Below are 17,570 nucleotides of genomic sequence, written 5' to 3'. Positions count from 1 at the left end.
ACGTCCTGCCGTCAGGTCCACCCATAGAGCCTCTGGGATTTTTTTTTTTTTTTTTTTTTTTTTGCCGTTAGCTGGGGCTCCTTGAATTCTGGAGGTACAGAAGGCCGGCAACGACGAGTTCTAAAGGCGGGATCCCGCGGATCCTTGCCTCCCCAGTGCAAGGTAACTTGCTTTCCTGAGCGACGCGGGCAGCCGACGGCCTACCCGCAAGCGTTTGCCGCGGTCTCCAGGGGAACGCGCTGTGCGCCGGCGGGGGCTGGGTGGGGACGCGCGTGCGCAGGGCGCGACGTTCGCAGGACCCTGAGTAATGGGCTTGGGCGTTGATTCTGACAGGGGATGGCCCATTTCTCCGCCGACGACGAAGCGACGCTGCAGGCGATGCTGAGGCAGCTGTTCCAGAGCGTGAAGGAGAAAATTACGGGTGCGCCCTCCTTGGAGTGCGCCGAGGAGATCCTCTTACATCTGGAGGAAACTGATGAGAACTTTCACAAGTAAAGTTGTTTTTGATGTCTTAAGCAAACTAGCTAATTCAGAAGAGGTTCAAGTGTAGTTAAAGAATGTTTATTTGATTATTGTTAAAATAGTGCCCACGTAAGAGGTTCATGTTTTCGTTTATTTACCTAAATGCCGAATTTATTTTTTATTCCTGTTTTCCAAAGCTTTGCCTTCTCTGTGCTTCTACTGACACCGCTAACATATCCTAATTATTTTTTCTCCTGGGCAGCGTTGGAACATTAACTGTAAATTATTATTGTTCATGTAAGAATGATTTTATTATCTCGAGGGATTTCTGTCACTATACCTAAAAGCATTCAGTTCCCAAGATCCCTATTCCTTTACTGATCTGATATTTCAGTGGATGCACCAATTCTGCATTCTGAGCACTGCAGGAATACTCAAGTGAGATTATTAACTTCTTATAGAATAGTTTAAGTTCCTACAAAGGAATAATGTACATACTGAGATGTCTGCGATGCACGTTGGGAATATGAGTGCTCTGGGTTTGGGAGCAGTGGAGATAGGAAGTTTAATGAGAGAGGCACCATTTGAGGTAAATCTAAAGGATATGTTTCTTTAGAGACGTGTTTTTCTTTTGATTTGATTCAAGTTATGTAATTTAAATTAAGCCTCTCCACTGAAAAGTTTACCTCCAGCTTCCTCAGTTTATTAGTAGTAGTGATGTTTTTAATTCAGTATTTGCCTTTCATTTTGATCTCACAGAAAATGACATTAAGCATTTTTCTTGTTATGTTACCTTTACTGACTCTTGGGTATAGCGGATAGGGAGACTCCCAAATTGGGAGGCCTGCGAAACGTGTGAGTCCTTGCCCGCTGGTTGAGAAAGAATTCTTAGCAATGGCAGAAGGACAAATTAGGGTGGGGGGAACGGCTTTATTGCTCACAGAGAGGAGAAAAAAAGTAAAAAAAGAAAATACTTGATCAGGGAGCCATTAGCCAGGTAATCAGACAAGACAGCTCCAGCCCTAGATTGGGCCGTGGGGTCTTTTATTGGATATCTCTGCCATGTTACCTTCATTCCAGTGGTGCCAGTCATCTTTTATTATGAGCTCTTTCCACCTGTGGAACTCAGCACTAAAATAGAAACTTCAGCGGGGAAAAAGAAGAAAGAAAGAGATACTGGGGTGTGTCCATGGGATTGACACAGGACTTGTGGAACATAAAATGTCCTGTTGAATGGCTAAGTTCTTGGAACCCAGGAGCCAGCTATGGGATAAGAGAAAATGTTCTGTGATTCAACAGCTTGGCATTTTTTTTCCCTGTGTTGATAACCACCCTAGGTTGGTAAGCCTGTCTAATCAACTCTCACTGGGTGCCCTGATGTTCTTATCTGGAACTTTTACCTGTTTCATACATGGGCATAGGGATCCTTGAGCCCTTTAATATTCTTTGTGGAAGTTTGTGTTTACTTGCAGTTTTATGGAAGAAGCATTTACAGTTTTCCCCAGATTCTCAGGGGGAGTTTTAAGAAGTGTATAATTCTTGTTGATACAGAATTTGTAGTTTAATTAGTATTTCTGGTTATCCGTATGGTTTCTTTTGTATTTCCATGAGTATCTTGTTTATTTCTTCATTAAATCCGCTACTAATAGCTGGTATTGTATTATAATATTCTTTATTTGGAGATACCAGAGACCAGCTTTTATTGTTTAGCTATTGAATTCTTAAACAGAAGAATATAGAAAAACTGCAAATTCAGATTTGGTCATTAATGTTTTGTATACTATGTAATACCAGTTTACTTCACACATCCACATCAAGCATTAAGTTTGAGACTTTATTTCTGATTTTTATTTCACATGCCAATACTTGTTTAAAATATTTGTAAATTACTGACTGTTTTCTAGGATTATATTCTGGGAATTTGTCCATTTAATCTAGATTTTTCAAATTTATTTATATAAAGTTTTTTGTTAGTATTCTATTTCCTTTTTAATATTTCTAGTGTCTATAGTTTTATTATTCTTTTTATTCTTATTTTTTATTTGTGCCTTCCCTCTTTTGTTCTTGATCTGTTACTGTTATAGGTTTATCAATTTTATTAGTCTTTTCAAATAACTAGCTATTAGCTTTGATTTTCCTTTATATTATGCATTTATTTTGTGTTTTATAAAATTTCTTTTTTTTTCCTTTTTGGGAATCTTTTTAAACTTTTATGTTGAATGTTAGCTCATTAATTTGCAGCTTTTATCCTTTTTAAAGTGTAAACATTTAAGGCTACACATTTGCCTGAAAGTATTGCTTTAGCTGTGTCAATTTTTAAATGTTTTTCAGGTTAAAGTTGGATCATTTTGGTTCCTCTCAGCAGTGTCATGACTGTTGTAATAAAGTAGTTTACTCTTCTTCAACAGTTCATTAGCTAGATTAAATGCCTGCTGGTTAGCTTGCATAGTTAATGTTTACTGTTTAATAAAGAGATTTACTTGTGGCCTACCTAGAATAATCCAGACACATTCAAATTATAACAAGTCTATAGTCTTGAAAGTAAGATTTATAATCCTAAAAGTAATTTGAGTAGTTTGTAGTCTTAAGTATAGACAATAAAATTCATGTGTTAGCTGCACTAGTCTGAGATCTGTGTCTTAGGAGGAAGGAACTCCTTCTGTAGCAGGGAAAAGGAGGAGATGCTTATGTTTGGTGTTTTTATAGTATCTTAGAATCTCAGAGTTTGATGAGGTCCTGTTAATTAGTCCAAGTACTCATATTTTCATTTGTCTTTCTATTCACTGACCTGACTCTTCTGTGTTCAAACAGTACATTTTCTTGAGTCACTTAGGTATATATTGCTTCCCAAAGTGTTTTCATGCCTCAGAATTATCTGTCGTCCCATCTCCACCATCAAAACATTGGTTCCTTAAATCCACCTGATGTTGTTTTAGTGTGTTGGCAAGAAAAAGAACCTTATTAAATAGACTTATAGGGGAATCTGGTGTTTCTAGGCTATTAGCATTTTTATAAGAAAATGATTGTTAAGACAGTTGAGTCCATAAATGATGGAATTTCAGGTAGTATAATAAATTTGCAGGGAATGCAGTCATTTGGGGGAGAAACTGTAGTGTAGGCAACAGCCCTATCTGGGGATTTGCCCCATAGTGCAGGTGCCCTAAACTTTCTCTGCTTTCCATTCCCTATTCTATTCTATTTTTTTTTTTTTACCTTAAACTATACACTTCCTCAAAAGAGACAAGCTTTCTCTGTTTTCTGAAAGTGGCAGCTAGAATTTGAGGCCTGTGGGCATGTGTGGGGGGTAGTAAAGAGGCATAAATCTAGAAGGATAAATTTGGATCTAAGAGGGCTCTAAATGTCAATAGCAAGATGTGTCTTAAATTTAGTAATTATGATAGTAATAATTTCTACTTCTTATTGATTGTTAAGTTTATGTCAGGCCTTGTGTTATTGTCTAGAAGCTTTATGATGATTTCCAAGATGGATGCTTTCCCCATTTCACAGATGCAAAAAACTTGAAGCCTAGAAAGAATATGTAATTTGGGCAGCCTCACAAAGCTGATAAGTCTGGGAGCTAATATTAAAAACTAATTCTACAAAGTCCTAAAACAATGTCAGGACCTGCTTATTCCAAGTTATTGGGATTTACACTTAGTCTGTTAATTGAAAAAATCATTTAATACAGAGGATCATAAAATGATACCTATATATTTTGAATATAAAGCAACTAAATGTATGTTTATTCATTAATAGTTTGGCTTAATTCTGCTTCTTTGAGTAGGAATCTGCTGATCAGAGTGCCAAGAAACTTAGGCTAATTTAAAAGCTATCTGGATACAGAATCTGTCCGGATCAGTGGTTCTCAAATTATGGTCTGGGAGCAGCATCATTGGCATTGGCATCGGCCTCGTCCTCAGCATTACCTGGGGACTTTTTAGAAATGCAAATTCTTGGGCCCGTGGTAAGCCTGAGTCGAAGCTCTGAGAGTGGGGCCCAGTGATCTATGTTTTAATAAGCCCTTCAAGTAATTCTGATCCATGTTATAGTTTGAGAACTGCTGATTTATAGGATGACCTAAGAGGGCTCTATGCAGTAATTTAACTAAAGATTATGAAGATGTGAACATCTAAATCTCTTGGCAGTGGGAAAGGAAAGAGTTCTAGAAGAATTTACAAAATTATAGCGCTTGCTAACTTATTAGATCTGAGATGTAAAGGAGAAGATTGAAGCTATACACAGGTATCTGATTGAAGGATGGTAACATTAACAAAGATGTATGTCAGAAGAGAAGGTGGTTTGTGAGTGGGTGGGTAAGATGATAGATTTGGTTTCGGTTATGCTGATTGGTGAAAAAACATTAAGTAGCCTTGTCCAGTACGCAGTTAATATACAGGCATACCTTGGGGATATTTTCGGTTTGGTTCCAAACCAATACAATAAGGGAAATACCGCAATAAAGTGAGTCACATGATTTTTTTTTTTTTTGGTTTCCCAGCACATCTAAAAGCCATGTTTACCCTATACTGTAGTCTATTGAGTGTGCAATAGCATTATATAAAAAAAAAAGTGTACCTCCCCTAATCAAAAAAGTATTGCTACAAATGATAACCATCATCTAAGCCTTCAGCAAGTTTTAGCAGTAACATCGAACATCACTGACCACAGATTATCGTAAGAAATATAATAGTAATGAAAAAGTTTTAAATATTGTGAGAATTACCAAAATGTGACACAGAGACACAAAGTAAATAAATGCTGTTGGAAAAATTGTGCTGATAGGCTTGTTCTGACACAGAGTTGCAACAACCCTTCAGCTTGTTAAAAAAAAACACCAATATCTGTGAAGTATAATAAAGCAAAGTGCAGTAAAATGAGGTATGCCTGTACAGATCTGTATTCTGGGGAGACATTTTTGGCTGAAGAAAGAGCTAAAGAAATCACCTGTTTGTATTGAATCTGAAGTTGAAGCTATGGGAGTGGAGAATATTCTTTTTAATTTTGTTGTTTGTAATTATAAAGTTTAAGGTTTTGTCTACTGCCTCCTTAATTTAAAGTAGTGCAATGAAGTAGACATGATCATTGCCAAGTTACAATGAGAAAACAGACTTCCCAGAGCCAGTCCAGCTAGAGGGGTAGAGCTGGAGCTGGTGTCCAGGCTGTTTGACTCAGCCTGTACTTTTGCTGTAATACTATATGACTTCATGTCAAATATCTCTCCTTGACTCTTGAGGCCTGCACTGTCTGTGGCAGGCCTGCCACTTACATTAGTGAAGCAGCCATGGGGATTCCAGGAGGCAGTGATGAGTTCAGGGTTATGGAAAGATTAGCAAGGCAGGGCAGGAAATCCCAATCAAAATCAGTTAAAATTGAAAATGAAATCCTTTGGCTGCCTGGGTAAGGTGGCTGTTCTTTAGAGGACATCAGCCATTTAATAAATATGGACTGAAGGCTATATGCTGGATACCATGATGGACTCATAATTATGTGAAGAAAATTGTTCAGGCTCTCCTGGATCTCTTGGACTGTGTATATGCAAGCCTCTTATACAATCATGTATTCAAAATACAAGTCTTGAACATAGTGGCATTTACAAAAATGGCCTGTCCTAAATTATCTGTGTCATTTAAGAGACCACAGAAACTTTAACCTTTCTAAATCGTGGTATTAATTATAATCATTGCTGTTTATTTTCAGTAAACATGTTTTTATAGAATAATTATCTGCTTTTGGAATACTTACTTTCCCATATTTGCTATATTGTCTAAGTTTGCAAATGAATTTTAATGTTAGCATTGACCTAACAGTATGAAGAAAAATGTCCAATGTATTGAAATGTCTGAGGTACTTCTGTCTGTGAACGTAGACAAAAGCTGATTAGGTGGAATATAGGTCAGTTCAAAATGTACACTATTTCACAATGTACACAAAAGTCTTCTGACGATTGGAGCTTAACCTTTTCCTATTTATTCTTTCATAATTACTGTTATTCTAGTGTAGTTTTCTTTGTCAGCTTGAACAATTATGAAACTCTTTAACAACTGCTTTCTCTTCCCTTAAGCATCACACTTAAAAGATATGAGCACAAAGTGTGAAAAGACTCCTAACCCACTAAATGTTGCACTGGCCCCGAAATTTTCTCTTCACCACCTGTCATCTTTAAATGTGATTTTTGCCATATGTCTCAGAGAAAAACAATAAAATTCTAGATTAGCTGTCTGATTGGGATGAATAACTAATTTAATCCTAGTTTAAGATAAGAAATCGGAATATGTTACAAATCTTTCTTTGGTAATTTTTTTTCTGGATATGATTGATAAGTAAGTTCATGATATTGACTGCATTTATTTTTCAAATTGTTTCAGCTATGAATTTGTGAAATACCTCAGACAACATATATGCAACACTTTGGGGTCTATGATTGAAGAAGAAATGGAAAAATGGACATCTGATCAGAATTGGGGTGAGGAATTTGGCTATGACACAGTTGTACAGCATGTTACTAAAAGAACTCAGGAATCTAAAGAGTGAGTATGCCCAGAGCAATATCTATATTTTTTAAATTCTTACTTTTTATTGAAGTGTAGTTGATTTACAATGTCAGTTTCAGGTATATAGCAAAGTGATTAGGTTATACGTATACACACACGCATATATATTTTTTCAGTTTCTTTCCATTATGGCTTATTATAAGAAATTGTATATAGTTCCCTGTGCTATACAGTAGGTCCTTGGTGCTTATCCACTTCACTTATAGTAATGCCTATCCATCAATCCCAAACTCCAAATCTATATCCCACTCCTTCCCCTCTGGTAACCAAGGTTTGTTTTCTACATTGGTGAGTTTCTCCCACAGTAATATTTTAAAGTTTTTTTTCTCTCAACAGAGCTCCTTGAAAGCTCCCCTAACGTATGTCTTCCACAGTCTATTTCCCTCATAGCAACCAGAATGATTCTTTAAAGCAATAAGTCAGATTGTGCCACTCTTCCAGTCAACTTTCTCTGAAGGCTTCTCATCTCATTCAGAGTGAAATCCAGTTTCTTCTGTAGCCTACAATGCTCACCATGAGCCTCTGCTCCCTCTCCTACCTGATTGCTTATCATATTCTCTCTTATTCCCTCATATTACACTGTTCCAGCCACACTGGTCTTGTTCTTTTTCAAACAAGCCAAGCAAAGCTCTCCCTCAGGGATTTGTATTCATGTTGCTTTTGCTACCTAGAACGTCCTTTCCCTAAATATTTGTGTCATTCACTCCTTCACTTTTCACTTTTTTAAATAGTTAATTTTTTAGAGAAATTGTTGGTTCACAGCAAAATTGAGCAGAAAATACAGAAATTTCCCATAAACCCCTGCTCCTACACATGCATAGACTTCCCCATTATCAACTTCCCCATTATTTCCTATCATAGTAGTACCTTGTTTCAATTGAGGAACCTACATGGCACTTCTTTGTTACCCAGAGTCCGTAGTTTACATTAGGGCTTACTCTTGGTATGGTGCATTCTCTGGGTTTGGACAAATTTATAATGACATGTATCCACCATTATAGTATCATACAGGAATTTTTCACATTCTTAAAAATCCTCTGTGCTCTGCCTATTCATACTTCTCCTTTTCAGCCCCTGGCAACCACTGACTTTTTTACTGTCTCCATAGTTTTGCCTTTTCCATAATCACATACTTGGAACCATATATATAGCATTTCAGATTGGGTTCTTTTACTTAATAAGATGTATTTAAGTTTCCTCCATGTCTTTTCATGGCTTGATAGCTCATTTCTTTTTAGCAATGAATAATATTCCATTGTTTGGGTGTGTCAGACATCTTGGTTGCTTCCAATTTTTGGCAATTATAAATAAAACTGCTGTAAACATCATGTGCAGGTTTTTGTGTGGACATATGTTTTCAGCTCCTATGGGTAAATATCAAGAAGTGTAATTGCGTGGGCCACATCATAAGAGTATGTTTAGTTTTGTAAGAAATTGCCAATTGTCTTCCAAAGTGGTGATACCATTTTGCATTTCCATCAACAATATATGAAAGTTCTTGTTGCTCTACTTACTTGACAACATTTGATGTTGTCAGTGTTCCAGACTTTGGCTATTATAATAGGTGTGTAGTGGTATATCATTGCTTTAGTTTACATTTCCCTGTGACATATGATGTAGAGCATCTTTTCTTATGCTTATTTGTCATCTATATCTTCTTTGGTGAGTTATCTACTAAGGTCTTTGGCTCATTTTAAATCAGGGTGCTTCTCATTGTTGAGTTTTAAGAGGATTTTTTTCTTTTGTATGTTTTGGATAACAGTTTTTTGTCAGATAGGTCTTTTGCAAGTATTTTTTCCCAGTTTGACTTCTCTTTTTATTCTCTTGACAGTGTCTTTTGCAGATGAGAAATTTTTAATTTTAATGAAGTGCCTTTGGTGTCTTATCTGAAAAGTCATCACCAAACTCAGGGTCATCTAGATTTTCTTCTGTATTATTTTCTAGGGACATTATAGTTTTGCATTTTGTATTAAGGTTTGTGATCCAGTCTGAGTTAATTTTTGTGAAGGATATAAGGTGAATATCTGGATTCTTTTTTTTTGCATGTGGATGTACAGGTTTTCCAGCACCATTTGTTGAAAAGACTATCTTTATTTCATTGTATTTTCTTTGCTCCTTTGTCAGAGATCACTTGACTATAGTTAAGGGTATTTCTGGGCTCTCTGTTCTGTCCCACTGATCTATTTGTCTATTTTTTGGCTGATACCACACTGGCTTGATTAATGTAGTTTATAGTAAATCTTAAAGTTGAGTAGTGTCAGTCCTCCAACTTTGTTCTTCTGCAGTACCATTCTGGCTATTCTGGGTTTTTTCCTCTTCATATAAACTTTAGAATCAGTTTGTTGATATCCACAAAATAAAATCCTGGGGTTTTGATTTGGATTGCACTGAATCTATAGTGCAAGTTGAGAATTGAGTCTTCCTAATCCATGAACATGGACTATCTCTCTATTTATTTAGTTCCTCTTTTATTTCTTTCAGTAGAATTTTATAGTTTTCCTCATATAGATCTTGTATGTATTTATTAGATTTATACCTAAGTATTTAATTTTTTTGTTATATTATATATAATATTTAATTATATTGTTGCCAATATAAATGGTATTATGTTTTTAATTCCAAATTCCACTTTTTCATTGCTGGTATATAAGAGAGTGATTGACTTTTGTATATTAACCTTGCAACCTTGCTATGATCACTTACTTGTCCTAGGAGCTTTTTGGTTAATTCTTCAAGATTTTCTGCATGGATGATCTTGTTATCTGTGAGCAGTTTATTCTTCCTTCCTAATCTGTTTGCCTTTTATTTCCTTTTCTTGTCTTATTGCATTAGGCAGAACTTCCAGAAGGTTGTTGAAAATCAGTGGGGAGATATACCTTGTTTCTGATGCTTCTTTACTCTTTTTATGTCTGACTGAGTTCAGTGTCTTCTTATCAGAGAGTCCTTCTCTGACCTCTCTACATAAAACTGTAGCTTTTTCTTATTATTTTCTCTTTCCCTCACTTTGCTTTATTTTTTTTCTTACCATTTTTTGTCACTAATTGATAAAGGAAAATGTGTTTGCTTATTTTCAGTATCTCTCCACTAGAATGTAAGCTCTATAAAGGTAGATATTGTTATCTTTTTTTTTTCTCCCTATTTCTGTTTCCTTAATGTCTCAGAAGTGCCTGGCACATCCGAGGTACTTAACAGATGTTTGTTGGATGCATTAATGATGTTGTCTCTTGCCAGTATAATCAATTTTATGTTACTGATGCTTGACATAATTCTCATAGTAAGAAAATATCCGAATTGCTAACATCACTACTCTTGTGCTTTGGGGCCACTGTTAAGTAAAGTAAGGGTGACTTGAACACAAACACTGGGATACTGATGAGCCAGATGGCTATTAAGTGACTAATAGGCAGGATACACTGGAAAAAGGGATGATTCACTTGCTGGGCAGGACTGAACTGGATGGCTCGAGATTTCATCACCTACTTAAAACAGCACACAATTTAAAATTTATGAATTGTTTATTTCTGAAATTTTCCATTTAATATTTTTGGACCACAGTTGACTGTGGTAACTGAAACTGTGGAAAGTGAAACCACAGATAAGGAGGGACTATTTTATTATAATTCCTGGTACTCTATTTCTGGCAGTATTGTTAAACTTATTCTAAAAAGAGGACTAAAACACTTTATTAACTAAGAAAATGAAAGCATTTTAATGCTAAGAGCAAAGTTTTATGTGGGACTGTTAGTAAATTACTTTTTATCTCTGGGTAAGCAATTTAATTATCTTGTGTTTTAGTTCATTCATGTGTAAAAGTTAATACAATAATAATTACTTCAAAAAGATTCTAAATGTCTTAATGAGTGTCTTCTGCTTTGTGAATCATGAATGACAGACTTTAAGTTGTACAGAGTATTATATTCTTTCTTTTTTGTGTGTGATTCTTCAGAAATTACTTAGGGTTGATGTGGCAACTGTACATCTATTAAAAACATCTTATGTAGTAATTACAAATTGCTTCTCTAATTAAATATTTTGATATTTTTAAAATAGAGGCTTGCATATGGAAGACTTCATTTGTAGGATCTATCATATATTACTCATATATGTAAGTGGAGGTACTCATAGTATCTGTATTTTCATTGTTCATTGATGTTGTTTTTATTCACTACCTCTTAGAGCTTTTACTTATTTTAGCTTCTTGGAGTATGAAGGATTCTTCTCAGTAGTGTTCATATTCTGTCCTTGGCTTTTTCGAAACAACAGTTGCTACTATTAAGTTCTAGTTTATTTAACTCATGATACTGAGGGTCTTACTCTCTAGTTTTTTTTACTTAAAAAAATTATTCTTCTATCTTCCTTCAATCAGTTTGCTGATATTTCTTGCAGAAGTCATGTTGATGGTTTCAAAAGATTATGTTTTCTGGAGGAAATATGTCTAAAATGAAACTTACAAATTTTCCATGGCTTTAACTATTACTCTTACTCTTATCCTATAAATCACTGATATTTACTTTTATATTCCTTTATGAAATCAATATATTGTGAGTTTTAAGGGGACAGGAGTTTATGTTCACATGCTATACTAACTGGGTTGGAATTTGGGAAGTGTACTTTAGTCCTCTTCTCAGCTATCATCCACTTACTGTGGAAGGGGAGAGCAGCTCTGGTGGATAGCTATTGATTGCTACCAACACATTGTTATACGCTTTCTCACCTCCATATCAATTCTTTTCTGTTCATGTTTTCCCTTTATATTGTTTCTAATCTATTTTCAACTTCTTTCAATACTTTGTGTTTTCTCATAATTTCTAGGACTTTAAAAATATATATATATTTATAGATGTATGTGTTATATTAAATTTATAGTTATATATTACATAAATTATATATGATTAAATATATATTTTAAACTACATATAGGAATTACATATATTTAGCAATATATAATATATAATTTAAAATGTATTTTAAAATTTCTTTAAACTTTAAAATCTCAGTCTATTATTTCTATCCAGATCCCCCAGCATGATTTTATTGCTTTTATGAAGGAGAGTACCTTACCCATCCTTTCTTTGATTTATGCAGTTAAATGACCCATTGACCAGAAATATAAAGAAAGGGAGGTTTCTGTGCTTATTTTCTAATGTATTTCCATTATTATAATGATAATAATTATATCTATTATGCTTTATATTTACAAAGAACTTTCAGATATATATTGTCATTTATTTCTTGCTGTGGCTGTGTGAACTACGTCAGCTAGATTTTTTTTTTTTAATTTGAAGTCTAAGTGGCTTTAGTCAATGATTCATGAATTGAGCAGCATCCCACTAGTAAATAGAAGGGTGCTTCTAGATTGTGTTCTTTTTATCTCATTATATAGTTGAGGAAAATGAGATTTATGTATGTTGACAGAGTTGGTAGGTAAAGTAGTCAGGATTCAAATCCAGGTTTTCTGATTCCAAATTTAGTACTTTATTCAGTATGTTTATTTAAATCTTTATACCTTCTTGTTTTAAATATAGACATTTCAATAGTACAGGCCACATATTCCTCATATGTAAAATGAAAGGTAGACTAGATTATTTTTATGTTTTCCATCTAGCTCTAAAATTCTATTTGTAGGGTTTTGGAGGATCTCAGTCTAATATTAATATGGATGCTTGGGAGTTTGCACTTAATAAATGGAGAAATTTATTATGTTTTTAAAAATATATTTTTAGACCTATAGAGGTGAAAGAGATCTTAGAAGTTACCTTCGAACTTTTACTAATTTCAGGAATCCTTTTCCTAATATCTCCGACAGTGGGTTCTGTAGCCTTTGTTTGAAAGGACCCACCAATAGCTTAACGCTTATTTAGGTCTCAGTTGTGGTGATGAATGCCTTTAAGGCATATAAATAATACATTATAGGCACGGGAGAAGGGAAGGAAAGAAAACAGAGGAAGGGAGGATAGAGAAAGAGATAGAAATTTAAAAAAGGAGTAAAATGTTAAAATAGTCTGGATTTTGGTAGTATGATATTAACAGTTGACTTTGTTTCTGATTACTGGAATCCTTGCCATTGGAACATTTTGCCTTATATTTTGATAATTTTATCACCTTGTTCCATGTAATCAGGTGAAAAAACTTAGAAAATAACACATTTTGGATTCCCTATTAACTTTTTCCCTGTTGTGTGAGTTCTGTTGTGCCATTTGTTCTTTAAGAAAAACTGACTTTTCCCTTTAGAATTGTGTTCTTAAAGGGGCTTTATAGAAAAAATAATCAGATAGTTTAGTTGAATATTTTAACTTGTGCTAATAGTTTTTCTCTTACTAAGATTGTTTTGAATTTAAAGATACAAAGAAATGATGCATTCCTTGAAGAACATCATGATGATAGTGGTGGAATCCATGATTAACAGATTTGAAGAAGATGGGCTACGAAGTCAAGAGAGGCAGAAAAAAATGCAAAAGGAGAAAAGCAATAGTTACTGCACAGACAATTGCTCTGATAGTGATTCATCATTCAGTCAGGTGTGTTGTTTAGTTTTTTGCTTATATCTTGAAGTGGTGTTTAACAATCACTAACTTTAGTACATTCTTTATTAGCCAAACTTTCTTCTGCTTTCTAGTTTTGAGATTCAAAAGAATAATAAATAATAACATCATTTAATATTAAAGATTTAGTCCATGAAATAACATCTGCTGTAATTATATGTTCAGTGAATAATTACATTTTATCTGAATAATTATTAATGAGCTAAGGAAATACACTAATGGATTTTGGGTTAAAAAATAATAACAAAACAAATTTGTTTAACCTTTAGTTAATCAAAAGATTCTATTTCCAATTAATCCTTATTAATCAGAGTTTATGTTGTAGATGAGATGTGAAGATAAAACATTTCCCTTGTTTATCTTCTGGAAATGAAGGTTGCTGTGAATTGTTTTAAAGCATTAAACTTTTTTTTTTTGATGTTGAAAGATTTGGAGTTTTACATTTTCTCTTTCCGATTATTGGAATCCTTGTCCTTTGGCTATAAGAGAGCTAAGAGAAAGACAGGCCAATGTCTAGTCCTAATAGAATACAATGGAAACTAGTGAGACTAGAGCCCATACATGCATTGTGAACTTTCACACAAAAACTTTCAGACCAAATGGAGTCTATTTGACCTTTGTGTGAATCCTATCTGATATTTTTAGTGAAACATTTTTACCTAATTAGTGCTAGGGACATAACTATAACATGCATCCTAAACATATACCAAAAAGGGATTTAAGGAGTTTGGGTGAAACATGAAATAAGTGTGTATGTTGGTCACAGTTGAGACTGCACTTTTGAGGGAAAAATGACTTTGGAAGTAGTCAAAGCAGAATGTAAAAGTTACTCTGCTCGGTTATTACTGCATCATTTAGCAAGATCTATTGTGCTGAGTTTTGAATTTTACAAGTCAGATTGATTACCTGATCTGATGGACGAGATGACAAAGATTGTGAATTTTCTTCATGTTGTAGCTCTTAATCATCTCTTATGGTGTACTCTTTGGAAGAAGCTGGACCCTGGAGATTTTAGTTCAGTTTAATGCAATCAGATAGCTTATTCAGTAGGTTTACTAAAGTTTTTCTTCAGATCAAGGACTTACTAGAATTGAAAGGCACAGAAAAACCCAACCTTAGGACTCTGAGAGGTCACAATATTATACATCCTTAGTTATTTGATAAACCATGTTTATACATTGAAATTGAACTGCAAGAGAAAAAAATGGAGCATTGTTCATTTGTTTTAAGAAGTACAAGTGTTCAGACCTAAATAGGATTAATTGAGTAACTGGCAGGTAAGAGGTGCTAATCTCAAATGCTAAGTTATTTCCCATCATAGAATCATGGATTTTTGGAAAAATTCAAAGCTTTGGTAAAAATGGGGTCATACTTTCAGAAGATATTCTTGTTTTTTATTTCTTGATAAGGATCATGCTTTAAGTTAATATGGCTTCCCTTGGAATGTCCACAGGGTATATCAACCTTTTCAGGTGCCTTCCTTATGAATTTGACTTTGTGTCAAAAGGGACTCATTGAATTAAAACTGAGCTATACCCACCAACAGGGTGTGGAATCTCTGGACTTTTGGAAAAAAAGCACATAAATGTCAGAACTATCCTGAAAGTGCTTTCACTGTGGTCAAACTCTAGGAGATGTTTAAGTATGCTTTTGTTTAGTGAAAAAAGACTCTCTTGCATGTAACTGACCAGAGAGAGGCTGAAATAATATGTTAAGAATTGAAAGGGTCTCTGAAAATACATCAGTCATTCATTCTATTAAATACTGTTGTTATTAATGATGCCATCAAAATTGATAAGTTACTTGCATTGTAAAGTAAAATGGTGAATCATAAAAAGCTGTCTGAATTGTTCTATGAATAACATTCAGTAAATAATTTTGATGCTGCTGTTTTGATATTAGTAGAACATTTTGCATTTTATGTATAGGATAGGCTTAATTACATCTTTATTTTAAAAATTGCATACTGATTATATATAGATTTCTGACCCATTATTAAAAAACTTTGGACATTCTTGCCTTGGAGGCTATTTTTATAAGTTTGAGGGTATTAAAGAATAAAGTTGAGAGATTTTTTTAATGCTAATTAACATCTTATTTATTTATTATTATTTTTTTAATTGAAGTATAGTCAGTTCACAATGTTGTATTAATTTCTGGTGTGTACAGCATAGTGATTCAGTCACACACACATATATATATATATTCATTTTCATATTCTTTTTCATTATAGGCTATTACAAGATATTGAATATAGTTCCCTGGGCTATACAATATGAACTTATTTATCTATTTTATATATAGTAGTTAGTATGTGCAAATCCCAAACTCCCAGTTTATTCCTTCACTCTCTCTTCCCCCCCGGTAACCATAAGTTTGTTTTCTATGCCTGTGAATCTGTTTTTGTTTTGTAAATAAGTTCATTTGTGTCATTTTTTTTAAGATTCTACATATAAGTGACATCTTTTTCTTTCTCTTTCTGGCTTCGCTTAGTATGACAATCTGCAGGTCCATCCATGTTGCTGCAAATGGCATTATTTTCTTTTTAATGGCTGAGTAGTATTCCGTTTGTGTGTGTGTCTGTGTGTGTGTCTGTGTGTGTATACTACAACTTCTTTATCCAGTCATCTGTCAATGGACAGTTAGGTTGCTTCCATGTCTTGGCTATTGTAAATAATGCTGCTGTGAAATTAGAGTGCATGTATTTTTTTGAATTAGAGTTTCCTCAAGATGTATGCCCATAAGTGGGATTGCTGGATCATAGAGTAAGTCTATTTTCAGTTTTTTTAAGGAAGAAAGATTGATTTCTTTTATTGTAGCTGTGAGCAGAGCACTCACTGGACAGATTTGGTATCGTGATTAAACCTGGAAAAATTCTCTGCAAAATAATGCTGAAAAGATAGAAATAATATTAGCTCTCTTTTATTGAGATTTCTGCCATATATTGGTCCTTCTGCTTGGCTTTATATTCACTGTGGGTGCTACTAGTCTACTTTACAGAAAAAAGTGAGTCTTACAATAATAAGTAAGTTATTTGCCCAAACTTGTGTTGCTGCTTAGGATTGAACTGTGAATTTAAGCCCAGTCTCTCTCCCTCCATAGTCTGTTTTCTTTGTTCCATGCTACACTACCTAGAGGTTTTTGGGTTCAAATCTTGGTTCTACCGCTTTCTAGCTATGTGACCTTAGACAAATGTCTAAACTTCGCTGTGCATTCTTTTAAAAATGGAAATAATAATCCTCTTACTTCATCATGTTGTTGAGATTAACTGAGTTAATGTAGATCAAGTCCTTAGAATAGTTGCTGCTGCTCTGTACATGTTAGTTTTCATTACTGTTTCTATCTCTTTAAGGACATGTGGGAATGGATACCATTCAGAGACATACTCAAATAGAAAATTTCCCAGCTATGGCCCTGTATAGTTTCTAACTGAGCTTCTCTAGGTCATTTTCTACTGCTGGAAGATTAGAGGATTATCTCTAATATACATTAAGCTTTCAAAATTAATATCCTTTCCTCTTGCAGGTTTTCTGTCTTCCTCTTCCCTGATAGTATTCAGTTGTAATGTAGCACAGGCATTATGCTTTTTTATAGTGTGTAAACTATTTTATTACATTCCAAGGAAACTCTTAAGATGTGCACTGTGTGTGGAGAAGGTGAGTTTGGTTATCTGCTGTTCTTGCTTCATGTGAACCTATTTAAGGCATTTACTGTTTCTTTGCTTTCATGGTAACCTCTCCCTGAAGCCCATACTTTGGTACTTAGAGTAGGCAGAAAGCCCTTTCAAGTTATCCATGTCTTAATCCAGATCCTGTGAACCTGTTACCTTAGATGACCCAAAGGACTTTGTTAATGAGATTAAATTAAGAATCTTCCGTTGGGGAGATTATTCTGGATTATCCAGGTGAGCCAGATATAATCACAAGCATACATATAACAGAGACTCAGGAGGGTCAGAGTTGGAGAAGGTGCTGTGCAGGTTGAAGTAGAGGTCTGAGTGATGGGATTGTTGGCT

The 17,570-nt window shown here is 34.5% G+C and overlaps 1 protein-coding gene across 5 annotated transcripts in view; it reads left to right on the top strand.

Annotated features, from left to right (window-relative positions):
• The first annotated feature begins 73 nt into the window (after positions 1-73).
• Positions 74-17,570, top strand: part of TBC1D32 (TBC1 domain family member 32) — a 131,438-nt gene continuing 113,941 nt past the window's right edge. For all 5 annotated transcript variants that reach the window (XR_012074970.1, XR_012074969.1, XM_072965806.1 and 2 more), the window contains exons 1-4: positions 74-162; positions 334-491; positions 6,828-6,989; positions 13,354-13,531. Coding sequence is in view for 3 of the 5 variants with exons in the window: in XM_072965806.1 (XP_072821907.1) it covers positions 337-491; positions 6,828-6,989; positions 13,354-13,531 (495 nt within the window). In the remaining 2 variants the exon portion in view is untranslated. The remainder of the gene's footprint in view (positions 163-333; positions 492-6,827; positions 6,990-13,353; positions 13,532-17,570) is intronic.

This window comes from Vicugna pacos, chromosome 8 (genome assembly GCF_048564905.1).
Source record: "Vicugna pacos chromosome 8, VicPac4, whole genome shotgun sequence".
NCBI classification, from domain to species: domain Eukaryota; kingdom Metazoa; phylum Chordata; class Mammalia; order Artiodactyla; family Camelidae; genus Vicugna; species Vicugna pacos.
Note: the sequence above shows the minus strand (reverse complement) of the source record. Positions and strands in the feature narration are given on the sequence as shown.